Source organism: Maylandia zebra, linkage group LG7 (assembly GCF_041146795.1).
Source record: "Maylandia zebra isolate NMK-2024a linkage group LG7, Mzebra_GT3a, whole genome shotgun sequence".
Lineage (NCBI taxonomy): Eukaryota > Metazoa > Chordata > Actinopteri > Cichliformes > Cichlidae > Maylandia > Maylandia zebra.
Genome location: NC_135173.1, coordinates 26198120 through 26217461, shown reverse-complemented (window position 1 = coordinate 26217461; position 19342 = coordinate 26198120). Strand labels below are relative to the sequence as shown.

General features: G+C 40.8%; 1 protein-coding gene across 1 annotated transcript in view; it reads left to right on the top strand.

Annotated features, from left to right (window-relative positions):
• Positions 1 to 2814: 2814 nt before the first annotated feature.
• The window catches only part of cttnbp2 (cortactin binding protein 2), a 99756-nt gene continuing 83228 nt past the window's right edge, over positions 2815 to 19342 (top strand). Inside the window, exons 1-2 of the mRNA XM_004556307.3 lie at positions 2815 to 3090; positions 10610 to 10717. Of these exons, the coding sequence (XP_004556364.3) occupies positions 2962 to 3090; positions 10610 to 10717 (237 nt within the window). The 5' untranslated portion in view covers positions 2815 to 2961. The remainder of the gene's footprint in view (positions 3091 to 10609; positions 10718 to 19342) is intronic.

Sequence of the window (19342 nt, the reverse complement as noted above, 5' to 3'; positions counted from 1 at the left end):
AAGTCTTGAGCAAGAAGTCATTAAAAGTGCAGTTTACTTAAGAAAAAACAACTAAAAGCTTGTTCAGTGCTGCAAACCACTTGTCATGCAAGTATTCGCAGGAACGAATGAGCATGTGAGGTTTTGATGGTTTGTAAAGGGCAGAAGAGGACGGATGAAGAGTCACTGTACTAATTTAATGAAGGAGTGCACTGTGCTAAAGTACAATTTTTAAGTAGTTGTACTAGAGTTCTTTCCATTAGTTCTCCATTTACACTGACAGTAAAAGTTGTCAACTGGTATAACGTAGCGTTTTTAGCAGGACAAATGTTTCGTCACTCATCCAAGTGACTTCTTCAGTCTCAGCTGACTGTAGGTTTCCCCACTCTTATAAACACTACCTTTGCACATTGACTGAAACTAGCACCACTGATGAACAATGGACTGTGAGGTCAGTTTCTTGATCATTAATATGCAAATTGCCATGACCACTGATCAACAACCACTGATCAAAAACCATTAATCTATGGTCACTGCCATGAGTACCATTCACAGAGAGTTGGGGAATGGCTGCAATAACAGCATTGTGGCTTTAGGCCCCCTCCTTGATTCAGAGATGGTCTTTCCTTTTTCACATAAATGGCCTCCTTGACGCCGCGCTCAAACCAGCGTTCCTCCCTGTCCAGGATGTGTACATCCTCATCATTGAAAGAGTGTCCACTGGCCAACACAGAGGGTTAACTCCTCTGTGTTGTGCCATCCACGTCACAGAGGTTGTTTGGTTTCCCCGATGTATAAATCAAGGGAATCCTCCTGGCACTTAACAGCGTACACTATATTACTTTGTTTTGTGTCAGGGGACCTGATCCTTGGGGAGGACCAATTTTTTGGCAGAGTGGGTTTTGGGGTTTCAAAGCCACAGAGACTCAGTGTTTAGAAAAAATGTGTCCTAACTGTTCCGATACTCCTGACACATAATTGATCGCTGAGGGTTTTCACTTAGGCAGCAGTTGTCCTTCTTCTCTCTATGATCGCCTGGAGCTTTCTTTAGGTGTCTTCCCAGCTTTGACAAATGTCCACCTGGAATGACCAGATTTACTCAGGGCCTTCTTGATATGGCGTTCTTCTGCCTTCTTGGCCGCTCAGACTGTGGGGATGGTGTTCGCTCTGTGTTGTAGTGTCCTGATGACATCCAGTTTGTGCTCTAGTAGATGATGAGTCAAACCTTAGATACTGAGTTGTATGCGCTGGTTTACGGTACACATCAGCTTTTAAATGTCCCAATAACTGATGGACATGGGTCTCATTTCAGGGGTTTATAAGTATTTTTGTCACTGAGCAGTGAAATATTTTTCTCATGATAGTCTTTCTGGTTTTGCTAAACTGTGCACCCACCCTTGTCTGCCAGAAGGACATTAATGTTAATGTTATTGTCATTACAAAGTGATGTGAGAGTCTTCCTCTCCTCCATGCTGATGTTGGATGATAGGGGCTTTACATTGCTGAGAAAGGATAAACCTTTGATCCTCAGTTGCTCTGCTTCCACATTTGTATTTTTGTGTTTCAAACTGCTGTTACGCTACAACCAGATGAAGAGAATCAACTTTTTGGGGATTTCCTTACCTGGATGATTGAGCAAGCATCAAGGCAACATCATTGCTAGGTTTAAGTAAAGAAATGAATGAATTACATTATTGAAATACATATACAAATTGTTAATAATGATAATTTCACTGAAAGCTGTTTATGTTTTATTCATGTTTTTTCTTTATGAAGCTTTTCTATAGTGTAACACTGTAGAGTTATTACAAATTAGAATGAGACTTTCACTGATCTGTGAATCTCTTAAGCAGTAGCCTTTCAGCATATAATAACCTGAAATTCTGTTTGGACGTTATGAGATTGAGAAGGCTTTTCATTAAGTGAAAATTATGATGTCAAAGTGAAGTTGATTATTTATAAAGACTGCACACCATAAGTAGACTAACTATAAGAATTTTTAATGTACGTTTTGTGATTTCAGTGACCTTGACTTTAAACCTTTAAATTTTGGATATATTTCAGTCAAACTTTATTTATTTGCAAAAATATGGAAAAACCTTTAACTTGGACTTGCACTCTAAGTTAAATGTACCGAGTGTAAAACCTTACTGCTAGATAGATTCAGTAGATTACATTTTTCAGTCAGCTGGAATATGTTTTCTTACCCCTCCCAATTCAAGTACATAATTCCATCTATGGTGGCCTCTGTGTGCCTCGTATCTGGCCAGTATTTAGCCAGTGTCCATCTCAAGCGCTATATTCAAGATCGTTGGGTAACATGGGGGCTTCCACAAACTAGCACCGCTTCTATGTATTTTTAATGGATTAATTATAAGTTAATGAGAATGCATTAGCTGATGAAAGATGTATTTACATACTAATGAAACTATATTTATTAATACAACATTCTATTTTTGTATTAAAGAATCTAATAAAAAAAAACTACTGTACTTTAATGATTGTTGACTCACTGCATTAGTTTGTGGTGTTACATGAACACCCAGCTCTTTATGACTGTCAGGTGATATCATTGTAATGCATGTCTTGGAAATAAGGCAATTTTTAAATAAAGACATTTTTAACATCTTAATGTTTATTATAGTTACAAAAGGCGTCTGATCAAAGTTTGAAAAGCACTCATTTGTTGATTTTATAGCTACAGTGGTCAACAAATGCTGTTGTCAATCAGCCTGTCAGAAAGCACCTCCTTTCCAGTTGGGAGCGCACCGGGTCTTCTCATCTGGATTTTACGCGTAGCTCGGTCCACGCCCACATTGCCCACCCCCTCCCAGCTGCAGCACCCCGCACGCATTCAGTTGTAGGCTTTTAACGACGGACACTTGTCATCTTTTCCCCTCACTTCAGATTGTCAAATCTCGTTTGTCTTAATTCTTCCATGGCCGCGCGTGCTGAGATTTGCGTTCAGCAGTGCAATAGTTAATGAGTGCCGGATGCGCCCTCACTCCAGCAGACCGCTACAGTACGAAGATGGCGTCGGAGGGAGCCAGCGGAGAGCAGCCTCCCCCGGTACAAACACTGGCAACCACCGTGCTGGGCAGCGTTGACACGGTAGGAAGCTTTGGGAAAAAGCGAAAGCCACACGTGTGTTTTTATCGGCGTGTTCCTTTATCAGGCACCCAGGAAAGAGGGCGAAATGTCGCGCGCATCTATTTTCGCACGGGCTCGTGAAGCAACAGCGGTGGCCAGCGCGAGCCTCGCGACAATGTCTGGGGAAAAACAAGGGCTTCGTCTCTGCTTGGGCTGATGAATAACCCATAATTACTCTCAGTAGCCTCCGTAAAAGCCAGAACAGTGTTGGTTTTCCCCCCAGCAGTGAATTCTTTTGTTCTCCTCTAGCGGCTGCTTTAAAGGCAGGCATCCCTCAGTTGTAATGTAATCGTGTGCTTGATGGAAGAGAAAGCGTCGGTGGCTGTACAGGTTGATATACAGTATTACATTGCAGTAAATGAGTTAATGCGTAGAGACTTGGAGCGAGCTGTTCGCCTGGCTGCAGGAGACTTAAAACTGAGTATAGATTTATTAAAGCTGTCGTTTGCTCCCCCAAAGCTCCGCCGCTAGAGGTGAAATCTTTTTCATTCCATCTTGATTTTGTCTAAATTTTTCCGCAAACGATGAACACTTGGCATGTGGAGCTAAGTGTGGTGTGAAAGTGGTTTATTTAAATTGGCAGTCCTTAGAGACCTCACAGGCTTCCATAGATTCAGACTGTCAGACCTGAGGACTCAAGGCTTAAGCTTTTTTTCTTTTTCTTTTTTTTCTTCAAGCAGTCCTTTGTTATCACCAGCTGGTTTTGGGTTTCACATGTGTACAAGCACCTAGTTGTGATTTCTCTGTGCCCTTTCTCAGGTCACAGCAGCTCAGCACCCCCTATGTGCAAATGGATCGGTCTGTTGCCCCATCCGGCAGTAGGCCATGAAACCTTCCCGTCCTTTTGCTTGTTCCATGATATAACCTGTCTGACTGCTGTTATTGACTGGAACCCTGAGGCAGGATGAGCAGTGACACTCTTTTTAGTTTGTCCTTGTTTCAACTTTGTTACACATACAGCAAGTTTAGAAGAAAAAAAAATACCTCTTTGGATGAGAGTTTGAAGAGGTAGGCTAGTGGAAATGTGTGGTGTTGCAATAATAGAACAGCAGCCACAGTCCCTGAGGTGGGTGGGTGGTAGTGTGGGTGTTGAGGAGATGGTGGGAGAAGAGCTGTGGGGGTGAGTGGAGGGCAGAGCCAGTGAAAAGGAAGAGGAGGGGGTGCTGGCCCCGTTCACCATACACCTTTCTAAATTGGTCTTAATTTCAGTGACTCAGCTGGCATAGCTGGGAGTACTGTGTCAGCCAGCCCCCACCCCCTCTTGAGCGTGCTCAGTACTGCCTGGAAGCTGCTTTACATTTAGCGTTGAGGCGAACAGGTGCGGCGGAGACATGGGAGTCAGGCAGCCACCTCACCTCTTCAGTACCAGTGCACTCTCCCTTTTCCAGGTTCCAGGGGGCTTCCGCCTTGATGGCCTCCCACTCCCCCCTTCTCACCACCAACACCAACACCATGCCTGCAGTGGTTAAATAAAGCACTTTGCTCTTTGCTTACCCCTGTCAGACTCTGTTGTTGGCCTGAGCGGGGGGAAGTTTCTCGTTTGTGAGGATTCTGAAGTGAGGGTGGTTCAGAGAGGCTTTAGAGGTCAGTGAAAGGCACTCTGCCTGTCACCTCCCACCCATTTAATAGATGTTAGTGAATCAGACAGTATGTCTAGAAACTGAATTCTTTAAATGTTTCATAAAAAAACATGAGCACATAAACAAACAGGATTAACCCAGAGTGAACTACTTAATTGGGCAGTGCTAGGAAATTTTGCTTTTAAAAGAAACTTGTAACTCTACAGGATTGTCACTGAAAAGTACGACATTGCCTACAGAGGACGGTCAAGTGTCATTGTAGAATAGTTTTGTGTTACCAGATATACACCTTTGCAATTCCTTGTGGATGTTGTCCAGATGCTCTAACTTAGACCTTTCTTTAAATGATGTAATGACTTGATGTTGGTAGCATTTCCTTTACCAAATAACAAACACCAATCCTGTTAGCTTCCTTCTGACTGACAGCTTTTGTTGACTTTAATGCTAACTGCTGTTTTGGAACTGTATCTTTCACCTCGTAATCAGCAAACACTGTTGAGGAGATGCTGTACTGCAGGTGTGGTTGTTAATTGGAGATCTTTGCAGCTGCCATGTTCAGAATACTGTAGATTCTGGTAGTTTATAATGTGTTATCCTTTCAGAAAAATGAAGCTAGCGTGAATGTTCAGTTCCTCAAAAGGTCACTTGAGGTTGACTCCAAAAGCGAATCAATCCCCATAGACTTGCATATGAAAAGGTCCAAATTTACAAAAGTAAAAACGTGTTTATAGCACAGGTATAGCCAGTTGGTGCGTGTTTAGAATCACCACTACTAATTGGAGTCACTAAACTGGACCTCTTCACTATATTTATGCCTTTTGAAACATTTTAATGGAATTATCTGAAAATCAATATGGTTTGCTGTGTGTCACTGACCATTTAAGATGTGTTTGTCAGTGCCTTGCTGTGGTGCAGTTTATAGATACAACTTGCTAAGCCACCTTCTAGCATTAGCTAATGATATGGTAACTTCCGGTACCAAAGAACTAACATGTTGCCAAAGCTGAGGCTTCAAAATGTGGAGTCTGAAACCAGTAGGTGATGTCACAATGGTTATAACCATCTTTTGCATACAGTGTATGGTTTCAGCATCAGTGTCTGATTACTTGTTTTGTTACAATCTGATAATGCTGTTAATTAAAGAAATATGCAAAATATTCCTTTAACTGTGACAAGATTGTCCCTCATCTTTAAATCTTACCATTGTTGTCTGGCAGAATTGTTGCGTAACAGCAGCCTAAGAGTGGCCAGGGGTGTTTATGGGGGATATGCTGCCATGTTGGACGAGTGCCATTAACATGAGTGGCTGTAATGTCGCTGCTGAAGCTTCTTCCTGACAACAAATTTGCTGTGCTCTGATATGGGGGAGTTCAAATGACCATGTAAACAAGTTGGAGAAGTCATCAGAAAAGATTAAACGTTATATTTGTACAACCTATTAAGCGGGGCATTTCACTCAAATTACAGTACAAAAATGTGGCTCCAAGTGAAATGACACAGGCCTTATTAAGTGGACTGGGGCTAACAGTGAACAAGCCGATGAATGCTGGCAAGGCTGCTCATGCCCTTGGTGCATGGCTCACGGCTCATGGAACAAATTAGAGTTTGCTTCTTCCCTCACCTGATCACTGTGCACAGATGCCAGACTAACCCCCCCATTAACTCTACTGCTTTCACCTCACACCACCCACAACCCAAGGTCTTGTGACAGGAGGACACCAGCTAAGGGTGGACATCCATCAAGGACCCCTGACTCATCCAATTTGTTTGAGCGGTGAAAACACTGCTGGGAAAGGGGAACTTGAGGATCGATTGGAAGCCTGGATGCGAATCAATCCCATAGAATCTCTTCTGCTTTTATTTCCAGTCTTCAGAATAAAAACATGCTTTGACTAAACTGTGATGTGATTGACACACTACTTTTCAGCTTCTTGTTCTGAGAAGAGAAAGCCTCTTCTCACCAATACGGGCCTATCTAAAAGCTTTCAAGGACAAGAGTGTTCCTTTATAAGGCAACATTAGCTCATTTGTTAGTTGTTTGAGCTTGAACTTTCTCTATTAATAACAATGCCATTAGAAGACACACAGAGGTAGTATGTTACAGAAATCTCTGATTCTGATGTTCAGTCATATTCCTTGTGAGAGTGCTCTGTAGACATGTGCAAGACTTTGATGAAATGAAGAAATGTTGGCGGAGGTTTTGAAGGAGGATACTAAATCAGGTTTAAATGGCCGTCTGACAACTGACACCTCAAGAAAGAGCAGGCAGCAATCAGTCTGATGTAGCTGAAACACTCTTGCTATTCTCATTCGTTAGTTGCACTGAACAAATAGTCTAGTGAAAAGCTTCTATATTTTGCAACTGGTTGTGGTGCTTTTTAGCAGTTGGTTAAAAGAGGCCAACAAGGTAATTAGAATTTCTTCTGTCTGTCCTCTTCCTGGGAAGTTACATCATCGTATTTATTTAGCTGTCTGGCTAAAAATGCCGCTCATTTTTCTCACATTGGTTTGACTTTAAAAGAAGACAGTGACTTTAAAGGTTTCTTAACAAGACATTTTGACACTTTGCTTTGAAATGCTGTCAGATCTGTTGGGTTATTCGGGGACGTGAGCAGAGAGTAAAGTAAAAGTAAAAGCAACAATGCAATGTTAAAAATGTTTTCCTGTGCACTGAAGCCTCAAACATTGCTGTCAACAGAGCTGCATGTGAGAGCTCACAGTTGCTCCCTAATATGAAGTCTGATTATAGTCATGTGCAAGCAAAGCAACCCACAAAAACCAAATGAATGTTTTTCTTTTACTGTACTGAGAACACATCTTAATCAGTATTTCCTGCTGTGCGCTACATGTGACGAAGGGCAATCTTGGTCACTGTGCTGACTTAATTCTCCCAATATTCTGTGGAGTTCACTTCAGATGTTCATCACACATGATGAAGCACAAGTAAAACCACAATCAGTGTACTTTGTTAATCCCAGAGGAAGAAATTACTATTAGCAAAATGTATCAGGATTAAAAAGGACTTTGTTGGCACAATGATCTCTTCAGCAGCATTATCAATCTCTAAATAAAAGGCTGGAACATAACTGTATTTTGTAAACTCCAAAAATAAAGTTCTGATTTTCTTAAATATTTCTTTTATCTTTGTAGCATAAATAACATGATTCAACATCAGGCAAAGCAAGAAGATCAGAGAACAAGGGGACTAATTCAAAAAGAGGGCAGAGGCAGTACATAGCAATTTTAGAAGTTGACCGGAAAAGGCTTGAGGGAAGCATGAAGTGCTCTGCTTGCTCACAATTACATCCATCTCCACCCATTGGCCCTGCAGTTACTACTGACCAAATAGGTGCTTAATGACCTACCCAAATGTAATCAGACCTTAATGGCTTGGAGATAGGATGGCTAGCCTGACTTTAGAACTGCACTTAACCCTCTCAGGCTCAAATTAACTTTTTGTTGCTAATGCACAACCAAGTCCTGCAGTGGCACGTCTGAGTAAAAAAACCTCATAAAATATGTATGTGGGGTAATCAGGTTGTTAGTTTTTAACTGTTGCAAATTGGCAACACCTGCCTCGAGAGGGTTAATGAGACCAGTTGGAGACTGGGAGCAAGTAGAACATTAGTTACATAGGCTAAAGAAGGCGCTGCCATTGGCTGCTAAAGGTAAAATATCCATCAAGGTCTAAACTTTTCTTGTCCCAGGTTGTAAACACGTTAATTTTATAGCTGGAATTGCATACGGTGGCATCCAAAGTGGCGTGCAGAAAGATTTTGACAGAATCTGTGGCAAGATCTGAAAACTGCTGTTCACAAACGCTGTCCATCTAATCTGACTGAGCTTGAGCTGTTTTCCAAAGAAGGGGCAAGAATTTCAGTCGCTAGATGTGCAAAGCTGGTAGAGACATACCCTAAGAGACTGGCAGCCGTAATTGCAGCAAAAGGTGGTTCTACAAAGTATTGACTCAGGGGGCTGAATAATTACGCACACCCCACTTTTCAGCTATTTATTTGTAAAAAATGTTTGGAATCATGTATGATTTTCGTTCCACTTCTCACGTGTGCACCACTTTGTATTGGTCTTTCACGTGGAATTCCAATACAATTGATTCATGTTTGTGGCTGTAATGTGACAAAATGTGGAAAAGTTCAAGGGGGCCGAATACTTTTGCAAGCCACTGTAAATAGAGGCGCAAAGATCCACCCCTTCATTACGCTGATAGAGATGAGCAGGATCTATTCTCAACCTTGTCCAACACTGGAGCATCTGCACTTTATGATGAGCCCGTTACTACATTGAATGTTTACTTTGTGCCACAAACTAAAATTGCCATTGTACACCAAGTTTTCTACAGACTTTGAAGGAACCAAAGGAAACAGTGCAACAATTTGTAATGAGATTATGTCACACTACCAGAGACAGTGAATTTGGTATTAATGTTAATAACCAAAACAAAGATGCAGTAGTAAGAAACCTGCACCTAGTGGGGACGAAAAGGAGAAATCCAATAAAGTGTGTTACAGATATTAACATATCTGTCTGCAAAGAACTCAATTGCACAGTTGGAGGACAAACATGTAGAAAATGCTATGGCGAAAAAATATTTGGGTCTATGCGTTTGCCATTGGAGATAGAGCAAACGAAGGTCACCATTACGTGGGGATTATACTTTCCGCTTTCGCAACTGCGCTAGAGTCCACTTGGGTCCTGGTAACAAACGGTTAGCACAAGGCTGCGTGTGGATTTCTCAGAGTAAAAAACAACACTCATACTATAAACAAGACAACTCGGCTTGTGTGAAGTGTTTTCAGCTTGGCGTTGTGTACCTTGAGTCAAGTGTTTTGACCAATGCACAGAATCAAATATTTAGAGATATAAGATGTAGTTGCTGCTGTTGTCTTCGTGAGTCTTTATTATATGGCATGCTGCAGGGAAAAAACCTGTTCTAACGTTTGAGTTGGAGGTTTATTTTGAGCACCTGACTTTTTTTTCTCTTTTTTTTTGGTTCTCCTTCTTAAACTCTGTCCATACTCTTTCATGAGTCTTGCATAGTTGGTAGAAGATGTTTGTTGTGTCAGTGTCTATGGGACCTGTTTGCTGGATAATTTGCACAGTTCTGTTTTTTGCTGCCTATCAGACTTCATAACCGAACCATGTCCTTGCTTCAGAAGTAGCCTCTCATTTAGGAATGAGCTCCCCCTTTAGTTTTGGCTGGACCTTCTGTGGTGCCGTGGTGACTATTGCAAACTGTCATCTAAAGCAATGAAAAAATATTGCAGTGAACAGTGTGTCAAGATATTATAATAATGGATTGCATTTATATAGCGCTTTTCAAGGCACCCAAAGTGCTTTACAATTCCACTATTCATTCACTGTAGCCACAGCTGCCCTGGGGCAGACTGACAGAAGCAAGGCTGCCATATCGCGCCATCGGCCCCTCTGGCCAACACCAGTAGGCATTAGGGTAAAGTGTCTTGCCGGCGACCCTCCGGTTACAGATGCGCTTCCCAACCCCCTGAGCCACGGTCGCCCCATATTGTCATCCAATATATCTGATCATATCACAGAGCCCTATTCAGAAAGGCCACGGTAAAAGGGAAGAAAGCTCTAGTGTAAAGGGTGATTGTTAGGAAAAGAAAAGCTAGAATTAAATTTCATTTATATAGTGGCATCACAGCACAACAGTTACCTGAAGGTGCTTCATATTGTTAGGAAAAGACCCTACAATGAAGGGAAGGGTTTGAAAATGAAACTTTCAACCTATTTAAATCTGAAAATGATTAGTAATCATGATCTCAGTACTGACCAAAATAAGTCAGATCTTTGCACCAATTAAGCAGCCTTAATTGATCCTATTGTCTCTGACTGTCATGTGTTATCTATGGTGTTTTTTGCAGAAATGTGAGTTCAACATGGATAACCTGAGCAAACCGGAGCTGCTCACCCTGCTGAGTATCATGGAGGGAGAGCTGGAAGCCCGAGACCTGGTCATAGAGGCCTTGAGAGTGAGTCCAAACAACACATACATAACACTCTTACTGTCTATGCGACTGTTCGGTTAAATTGAAGTTACTGCAGCAGATTGCCTTTGTTAGAGGCTTCAAAGTGACATTATTAGCTGTAATTGTGATCCAGAACTGCATTAGTATCAGTTATTACGAATGATCATGACCCTTCGGGGTTATCACATTCTTTGTCTGCACCTGGGAACCAGCTAGGCTAGCAATGCTAACCGGATGAGTAATGCCCCTGTTTGTGGCACTTCATCTTCAAGGTTTGTCTTTGTGGACTGTTTGCTATTACACCAAGTGCACTGCTTTTCTACTTAAGGCTTGTAGATAAAAAAACAATTATTTACCCACTCACATTCATTTAGGTGCTATTTTTTTTTATACGTAAGCAGTTTCTAACATTCACACACTCCTGATGGATGCATCAGGAGCACTGGGAAATCGATCCCCCAACCTGGTGACTGGTAGACGTCCAACTCTACCTCCTGAGCCACAACTCTGTTCAAATTGCCATCAAACTGTGAGGTTTTCAGTTATGCTCTAATGCGTTCACTGGTGATTGTATTTGTGCCTATATGTTTATGTATAATGGCAAGCCGATGAAGGTTGGGATGAGTGTTAATGGGACAACATATTGATCTGTGGTTACTAAATGATGAACCTGTGTCACCCTCATGCTGGAGGTTGCTCGTTGTCTGCTGGGGCAGGAGTTATTATTCCTCTCTCTCTCTCTGCAGTTCAGTATTTGGGTCATCACTGTTTGTCCACATACTACTTTAAGGGTTTTTTTTTTTTTTTGGTTTTTTTTAAGAAGACACTCAAAACAAGGTTGAGCTGCAGGGGAGGAGAAGAATCTACACGTGCTGCTTGGCTGAACTGGTGACCTCTGGGTTGTGCGAAAGGCTTCTGTAAGCTTTTCTGTTGCTATTGTGTGTATGTGCTGTTAGCAAGCTGCTAATCTTTTCCACAGTTTGAGTTTCTCTCTCGCAGCTCTTCAGTTATCAACCGGGTTGATGCTGAACAGCTTCTAAACAGCTCAGCATCTCTACTTCTGCAGTTTACTAATATGTTTAACTCAGACTTTCTCTGGGTCGTCTGTCTTTTTGGCCATTGCCCTTTCTTTAAATTTAGAAAAGTCTGCCACCTGTTCTGTGTCTCTCTGCGGGCATTTGTTTGTTTTTTGTCTTGCTCCCTTGCTGCCACTTCACCCATGTTTTCTGCTGGCATAAAGAGTCCCTGCAGGCCCTATCTCCCCTGTGGATGGATATTCTATGGAGGTTTCAATGAAATAAGCCTCCTCTCTTCCACCCTCACAACTCTCACAGATACAGTGAGCCTATTTGCTCTGTCACAGATGAGCCCCATCCAAGAGAGAGAGATTACGGTAAAGGGGAAGGAATGGACACTGACGAAGAGAGTGAGAAATGATAAGAGACAGAGTTAAAGAGTTAATAGAAGTAAATCTAGAGTGAGACGCCCTTCATTGTGAGTTCAACTTGAAGCAAAGACAATGGAGGGTGGGGGGGATGCAGAAAGACGAATGGAGGCCTCATATTATCTCCGACAAAGCAGGACAGTGTGACAGAGTGGATTATACCCACTCCCACTGAAATAACCAAAAGAAAAGCATGAGCTGAGCCACCAGCTGCAAGGCTGCCAGTGACACTGGACTGTGCATTATTTTTCTCCCCCAACCCTCCACCAATCAAGCTAACCGGCCTTAATGGTCAACATCCCTAAAGCTCCTTAGACTGGCTCAGTTACAGAGCTACACAGAGAGCTGAACCCTCAGCTCCTAATGTTTTTTGCACAGGTTCAATGTGTTGCAAATTCCCTACTGTACTTCTCTGATTCCACACCAAAAGTTTGGATCAAACTTCCTTGGCTTGGCATGAGTACAGTGATCATTTGTGGTGTTTGGGTGTCATTAAGAGGCTTTGGTGGCGCAGATTAATTAGCGTGTGGCTAAAGCTGGCTGAGCTGCCATATCTGGCTTCATCCCGGAGAAAAAGAAAGGAGGCTGTAAAGAGATTAGCCAAACGACAGAGATATCACATGATTACCACAGCCGACGGCTACACAAGTCACCTATTCTTCTGTGCCAGGAGCCTTTCAGGGGGCATGTGGAAACTGCATCTTTACACCGTTCTCAGTGCAGGAAACAAACTGTTTTTGTTAGTGATCACAGACCATGGACATAAGGTCCATTTCCAGAATGATGTGGCTGCTTTCACCATTTTTACTGAGAAGCTACTTGAGTCACTGTGGGTAAATTTTCCAGCCAGAACCAAGATGAAGTCTTTGGCTTGTAGCCAGTGGTACTTTCCCACTAACACAAAGAAATAGTTTTACAAAGACACCGTTTTTAAAGCCTCTTTAGCATTGACGAGAGAATAGATGTAGGAAATCTCAAGGTCGTTAGATCTCTTTAATGTTCTTGACATTTCACAGCCTGTCTCTACTTCTACACTGGCTAGAAATGAATGTTTTGAATGAGAGAAAGGAGAAGAAGAAAAAAAAAAACGCTTTCACACTAGATACTAAAATAGTCACTTAGTTTTGTTTGTTATGCTTTCAGATGTTCTCTTTGCATCAGTGTGAACTGTCAGATAAATACAACCACAAAGGAAAAAGGCATTTTGGTTATAATCATGCTTTACATTTAACTACAAAATCCTCCATTGCAACATCATTATCAGCAATGAAAACACAACGAGTTCAAGCACAAGTAACACACTCCTCATATTGTTTGGATGTGTTTACTACGAAGGATAAAAGATTTCTGCTAACGAGAAGTGAATGCTGATAACACATTATCATCATAAAGAGGTTGTGATAGATCACTGAGGATTGCCTCTCCTTCCCCCACCATTCACAACTCACAGGGCTCACATCATATTGTGTTGTTGCCCACCTGCAGTTTTATTGGACATAAATCTATAGTTCATTCTTATTAGCTGCATGAATAATCGTTTTAATCTTTTCTTGTAAATGACACTTGTGTTTAATTTAATTTTTCATCAGTCAGTGTCCATACATTCTCATATTATTTGACACCTGCAGTACATTCACCATTGATTGTGTGTTTTCTTCTTATGAAATCAAAAATCTTTGGGTTCTTTTGGAGTTTAGCTGAAGAAAACTAGCACGACACGAAGAAAGAAACTCATGTAGAAAGGCACAATACTTTGTTTCTTCTGTAATCAAACGAACAATGACAAGTGATTCCTAAATTCAGAGGAAATACTTTTTTTGTTGTTGTTTGACTTTGTTATTAGCATAACAGTGAGCATCTACTGAAACTGTGGTACATTAGTCAGAAAGTATGCCAAAGGTATCCATGTGATGCTTCTGAGAGTCATCTTTAGCTGTGAAAAAGCAAAGTGTAGAGGTAGATAACCACTACATGAGTGTGAGTGTCACCATGCAATACTACTATTATATGGTTTTATTAGCACAGATAGACTTATAGTATTAAAATGAGCATTATTTTACACAATTTACAGATTCTGATTCTATTATCAGTATCTCTTGTTTCATCACTGAGCTTTCATTCGCTTTTAAGCAGCATATCAAGGACGATGCATTCTGCAAATTAATTGCATGCTGTGTGGTCAAATGTTTGTGCCTGTTGGAGGTATTTCCCTTCTTTGTTGTGATCAGTGTTGTCAAAAAAAATCTGTCAAGAACATTTAGAGCACTATGCACTATGTAAACCAAACACTCGGTGTGCTCTGAGAAGCTCCCGACAGTTGGACAGTTTGTCAGACGTTTTCTCGCTGTTATGTTCTTGGTCTCAGTGGGACAGAGAGATTGTACGGATGAAAGTGTGCAGATTGGACGCCTGTGATGTCGTGAAAAAAAGATTTGATGGGATGATTTCACTGGCAAGAAGCAGTTATGTGCAAGGCCATTGGGGGGAAAACATCCCACTAAGATGCCTTTAAAACACTGCAGACAAGCTCTGAATGAACGTTATTGTCTGTTCACATACAAATACAGAAAGGTAATGGAATTAGTCATTTTAAAATGCTCATCTTGAAGTTGGCAGTTATATTACATTATGTCTGTTCTGGCATTGAATAAAAAAAATCAAAAATTCAATTTATACATCATTCTTACTCAAATCTCTGAAGACGTCATTAATGATTGGAAATTGTTTCCTCCTTTCTGTTTACTGCAGTTTTAGGTCAGTTGGATGAATATGCAGTTTAACCACTTGAGTGGTCAAGAAGTGCTTTGAGCCTGGAGAAATGATGGAGTCATGATCTTGACTTGGTTGCTGACATTTTAAGGTTGGGTGATGCATTAAAAATTTTCCATCCGGCTACATCAAGCCAGATTTACAGTCCCATGGTTGTTTCCATTTTAACGGCTCTTGCGACTGGTTATGGGAACCAATGCAGTGGCTATGAAAACAAACTTGTGCACAGTCCTCCAAAAATGTAACCGTGGTTGCTCAGTGGTGTTAAAATGTTTTCTTTAAAAACATAACATTTTAATTGGGCAGGTAAATACAAAGTTTGTTGCTTTTTTGACAGATAAACCAAAAACCAATGAGCAGTTCATTCAGAAAGAATGTTTTTTCTCTTTTGAATCTTTATTATTGCTTTTTAATAAGAGAAAAGTACTTCCTATCCGATTAATCGATGGAATAATTGCTAGGTTACTCGATTACTAAAATAAACAATAGCTGCAGCCTAGACAGTTCTGTGCTCTGCTGACAGTGTTGTAGGTTAATATGATGGGCCAGACATTTGGTAGTCTTACTCACAAAGCTTTATCAATCCTCTCATCTGAATCCGCAACCAACTACAAATCAACACTTAAATGAAGGTGTGCAACATATCTTTGGACTGCTGGAGGAACCCAGATCACCCAGCTGAATCGTTCCCAGATTAAGTTACATACCCTGGACACAAATGCTTTGGTGGGCCCTAACCAGTTTCTTTTGATGATCATCTTATTTTTTCTATCTTCAGCTAATAAACTTATCATGCAGAAATGTATACGTACATTTAGACAGAATAGTTTAAAGTACAGAACACTGTCTCACAATGAAAAACATACATCACAATACAGCTACAAGTACTTTATAATGAAAGGAAAATGACTCAGCTAATGCCTTTCCATGTTTTTTTGCAAGGATTGTGTGTGTGTGTGTGTGTGTGTGTGTGTGTGTGTGTGTGTGTGTGTGTGTGTGTGTGTGTGTGTGTGTGTGTGTGTGTGTGTGTGTGTGTGTGTGTGTGTGTGTGTGTGGTTAGCTTGATTGGTGGAGGGTTGGGGGAGAAAAACAAATGCATAGACCAGTGTCACTGTCAGCCTTGCAGCTGGTGGCTCAGCTCATGCTTTTCATTTAATTTAAAGGACGCAACAAAAATAAAGTTTCTAGAGTAAATTAATCTAATCTAATCCCACTGTTTTGTGATATAACACTTTAAAAACTAGACGAAAATTTGTAATTATCTGTTTTATTGCTTCAGAACGAATATGTCCCTTTTTTTGAAAGTGCACCTACTTGCTCTGCGGCCCAGTAATTGGCCCTGAGGGGTGCACTGTGTACCCCTCTTTCTGAGAGTTTAATGCATTAGTCTTAGCTTGAATTTTGTCCTCTTGAGGTGAATTTGAATAAAATTCTTATAGATGTGATGTTTGTTAATCCAGGCGGGCAGCCGGCATTGGCGCCATCCGGCCTCATACAGGCATGCTTCCTTGGGAAGTCATATGATTTTACCATATGACTAATAGATACCATGAATCTGCTGTCAGCAATGGGTTCATACATGCTTAGCACAACACATGCCCTGAGCCATCAGCTTTCTCCAGCGTCACGTTATCTTAGACCATCTAGCTATTTAAGGCATGCCCTGTTGCTGGGCTTTTCCAGCTCCCCCTCCTACATATTCACTCACTCAGTAGTGTTTGACATGTACATCTTCTTTTCTCCCTTTTTGTTCATGTAAATCTTGTATTTTAGACATCCTGCCCTCCCTTTTTGTTGATCTTTGTCACTTGCTGCTTCTTTGTTTCTATCTCTGTTCTTATTTGTTTGGACAGACAGCAGGGCAGCTCATTACTCATCGTTACCGTCTTTCATGGAGTCCCTCTCCCTCTTCATACAGCTTTGAATTTCTGTTCTTTTGCTGCATCCCACACTCTGCATCTCTCTCTATGGGCTGTACAGCTAATCCAAAATGTGTATTAAAAAAACAGAGTGCGCACTCTGAACTGCAGAAAGCTGCAATTTTTTTTCCCCCCTTCACCGAGAGATGCTTCAGAGAGCTTCCCCACTGCTTTGCAAAGAAATATAAATCAATGAATGGAAATATCTTTTTTTATTCAGACCAAGCTTCATCAGCAGGTCCACCTGACCCATCTTTTTTGGTGGGGTTAGTAGGTATTGGAAATGAAATTATGATGAGAAAAGACAAGTCATGTAATTACTTCATTTTCTTCTTTATTGTGCTATCAGAGCATGTGCTGCATAATTGCCAGGGATTTATGTGACTGTTTAGAATTAGGCTTGATGCAACAAAAGAGCGACTATGAACTGATAACTGCTTTTGAGCTGATGTGGACGTATTTAACATTCAACCACACATCACAGAATTCTAGGAGGTTGTAAGTAGAACAGAAGATTTCATAATTTAGAACAGAGTGATTTAACGGTTGATTAAATGTTGAATTACTGCTATTAGATATAGCAGATATTAAATAATCTGGAAAGGTTTCTCAGAATTACTGATTTTGAGTGATAGTTGGTCTGGACTCTGCTTCTTACATCCTGAAAACTGTCTAGCATAACAGATCAGCAATATGTGAGAAGGAGGAGTATTCCTAGTGTTGGCAATAGGGTTGCAAAGGGGCGGAAAATTTCCGGTAAATTTCCGAAAAGTTTCCGGTAAATTTCCATGGTAAGTTAAGCTTGGGAATTTTGGAAATATTCCATATTGGAAACTGTCCATGGAAATTAGAGATGGACCGATCCGATATTACGTATCGGTATCGGTCCGATACTGACCTAAATTACTGGATCGGATATCGGAGAAAAATAAAAAATGTAATCCGATCCATTAAATATCACGAAAGCACCTCACAAAACTTGCAACACGCCGTAACTCACCTCAGAACGTTAGCAGTCGGAGCAGTATGCATCACGTGATAGAGCAGCTGTGGCATGCCGGACCTGTCGGTGGTCTGGATAGCATGTGGAGCTTCGCTAACAACCTGGCATTTCATCTCCGACAAAGTTATCCCCGAGAGAAGTAAAGCAAGTGTGTAAGTCCATCTCTGAATGTTTGTAAAGCATTCCCACGTTAAGCTTAACAAGCGACTGCCTCTCGCTCTCCGGCTGCTACTTCAATCGTGAAACTGATCAGCTGATCGGCTTTTCTGTCGCGACTCCGTCTCTCTTGTTTGTTTTTGGCCCACTTTGCACCAGAAAGAGGAAACCAGCGGCTGAACAACAGCAGAACGTTTAAGCTTGATAAGCTGTTGTTAGAATTTATTTAATATTTCTTTCTACACCAGGATCTTTTTCTACGCAGCTGACGCTGGTAACTGTGCAGGGGCGGATCTAGCAAAGTTTAGCCAGGGGGGCCGATAGGGCATGAACAGGGAAAAGGGGGCACAAAGACAGACTTTTCTTTCTTATTCTCATTTAAAATGTCGAGCTTTTAATAAATAATTATCTGACACCCAAAGTTTTAATTTGATGTAAAATGAATAGAAGTCAATTACTGTATATAGTGACTATTAAGTCTAATATATATACCCTAGTAAGCTATAGTACTTTTTACTTTGGGAAGGTACCATCTGTGCAGTCTGCAATTTTGTTGAAGAAAGATGTTGAATCTATTTAATATTTCTTGAAAAATAATTGATTTCTGTGCATTTTTTTTCACACTGCATCAAATTAAGGTTGATTACGTCGATTAAGCATCATGAGGTGGCGCGTGAGGGGTGGTTCCCTATTTTTTATTTATTTATTTTTGTTGTTGCTGGGAGTTGGAACCCTATTAGTTAGGTTGCTTAATATTTACGCTAAGTACTCTTTAAAATACCAGAATAGGGAGGATGGTGTAGGTTTAAGTTTATTAGATTGATCAGTATTGCTGAACTATGAAATATTTTTTTTGTATACAGGTATAACAGAATAGCTTTAGTGTAGTTGTTGTTTTAAACTTGAGTATGAACTTGCAGACTTGCAAAATGCAGCAAGATATTTTAAAAAACAGTTTTGTTGATTAAAAAACACTATATCGGATTCATATCGGTGTCGGCAGATATCCAAATTTATGATATCGGTATCGGTATCGGACATAAAAAAGTGGTATCGTGCCATCTCTAATGGAAATAATGGGAATTATGGAAATTAATGGGAATTTAGGAGAACTAACTGGGAATATATTATTTCCAAGCATAAATATAAACAGAAATCATAAGAAAACCTCCATGCAAAATGTTTTCAACAGATATTTAAACAGATTTATTTGTAAGTACAGTAGAATAGAACACGTTTCAATAACTTGTTTCATGGATGAATAAAAACAGAAATGTTGAGTTCAATATTACCATCCCCTAACCCCGCTCATTCAAAAATGCCCCCTGTCCAAAAAT